Raw genomic sequence first — 1777 nt, forward strand, 5'->3', positions numbered from 1 at the left:
CGCCTTAGGTGAAAGAAAGAAACCTTCGGGTCAACAGCTTAGTAAAAAGAAGAAGATTGAAGGAGAGAAGAAATTAGCTTCCCAGGCTCATCGTGATGCACAGGTATGTTTGTTGTATTGTGAAAAACATATTGCTTACTGTAGAAAGGTGCATAATTCTAATCAACATTTAAGGGGGCATCCTAGTGTAGTGGTCTCAAAAAATGGAAAAAAAATATTTTGGTCTCAAAAAATTCCTTATGGTCACTAGATTACAGCCCACTTTGTCCGGCGCGTCAATTCGAGTTCTCCTGCCCGTAAGAGCGTAGCGCGTGAAGCAGTACGCAGCGCTCCGTCGGCATCGCAAAACTTTAACGGCGTTTTTCTCGAAACGCCTTTTTTCGAACTGGTGGGCACTCTAGCGGCCAAACCGCTTGGCCGATCGGGTTGCGATTTTTCGTAGTTGTTCCTCTCGCGTATCTCTATCGTGTGAACCAGGATATCTGTATTCGAATACCTCCTTCACAGTGAAAAAAATTGAAAACATTAAGATTTTTAGTCAAAATGTTATCATAAAAGTTTGAGTCGTTCAAAAAAATAGTAAATTTTGCTCTATCGCAAAACTCCTGGTTCACACGATAGCCACACTCCTAAATTTTAATTTCCTTTTTTAGTCGACTGTTTAAAACCAACGGCTCGACCTCCAGACTGCCCACCATGAGGAGATGACATTGCTGCAGCGTGTTTCCTCATGGGGGATAGATCCGCTACCCGAGAGGTAACCGGCACCGGCGACAATGGATTTTGTAGCTTAAAGTGCTATCTATTAAACCCCGCAATCGGTTTTGCTCTGAGAGCTTTAGTTTTTTAAGAATAAATTCCCGAAAACACCCCTATTTTAAGCCCGCTACACTAGGATGCCCCCTTAATCCTTTATAACTTTACAGGATACCTTGGATAGAGCAGCTGCAGAACCCATTAGTAGGAGAGAATTGTTTGCTTCAGATGATGAAGCCGAATCTAATGAGACTGATGAATCTGCAGCGCTCTTCTACAGTGATGAAGAGAACGTGGACAGCACAGAGGGGCCTATCAATGGCTGCTGCCAGCACTGTATAGCCCTCAGGAAAGCTTGTAAGTATAATTGCATTTTAAATATCTAATTCTATTGCCAAATTTTCTAAGTCCCTTTGTCTTTCTATTTAGATACGCAGTCTGGAGCTCTGTTTGTCAGGACATTAGCTAATTTTGCTAGTATATCAGCTGGAGTGGGCACTAAATTTGCTGAGCTGCGACCTATTCCCTCCGACCGAGCTTGTGTGAGTAAATTTCTGAATAAATTAGTATCTATGTTATTAAGTGAACTAAACTGAATATTTTTGTTGCAGTGTGAGGTCACCAAGGGGTCTAAAGTATTCATCACTAATGCAGATAAGAATGCTATTAAGTCAGAGTATCGAGGAGACCCTGCAAAGATGACACGGGCCACATTAGTTTCCTTATATGGTCGGGATCTTCTCGAGAGGCAAGCAGTAACAGCCAGGGGTTCGAAGCAAGGGACATTAGGAATTCCAAAGAGAATTCGAGATGCTGTGCGAGGTATGTCTAGTTTCTTTGTTTACACCAAATTTTAATAAGTGTTGGCTTGGGACTGATTTGTTTCTTTGATCATTTCAGCATTTGTGAATCGCAACAAAGGTGAAGCTTATCCAGTCCTGAATGAAGCCAATTTCAACAGGATTATCAATAAGCAGAGGTCAGCGATACACAGGGTGAGGGGTTCAAAGCGCACTCCTGC

At 42.3% G+C, this 1777-nt stretch overlaps 1 protein-coding gene across 1 annotated transcript in view; it reads left to right on the forward strand.

Annotated features, from left to right (window-relative positions):
• The first annotated feature begins 987 nt into the window (after positions 1-987).
• The window catches only part of LOC127750006 (uncharacterized), a 2100-nt gene continuing 1310 nt past the window's right edge, over positions 988-1777 (forward strand). The window contains exons 1-5 of the mRNA XM_052270381.1: positions 988-992; positions 1037-1113; positions 1186-1298; positions 1368-1578; positions 1657-1735. Coding sequence (XP_052126341.1) covers positions 988-992; positions 1037-1113; positions 1186-1298; positions 1368-1578; positions 1657-1735 — 485 coding nt within the window. The remainder of the gene's footprint in view (positions 993-1036; positions 1114-1185; positions 1299-1367; positions 1579-1656; positions 1736-1777) is intronic.

Source organism: Frankliniella occidentalis, unplaced genomic scaffold (assembly GCF_000697945.3).
Source record: "Frankliniella occidentalis isolate FOCC.00 unplaced genomic scaffold, Focc_3.1 Scaffold121, whole genome shotgun sequence".
Lineage (NCBI taxonomy): Eukaryota > Metazoa > Arthropoda > Insecta > Thysanoptera > Thripidae > Frankliniella > Frankliniella occidentalis.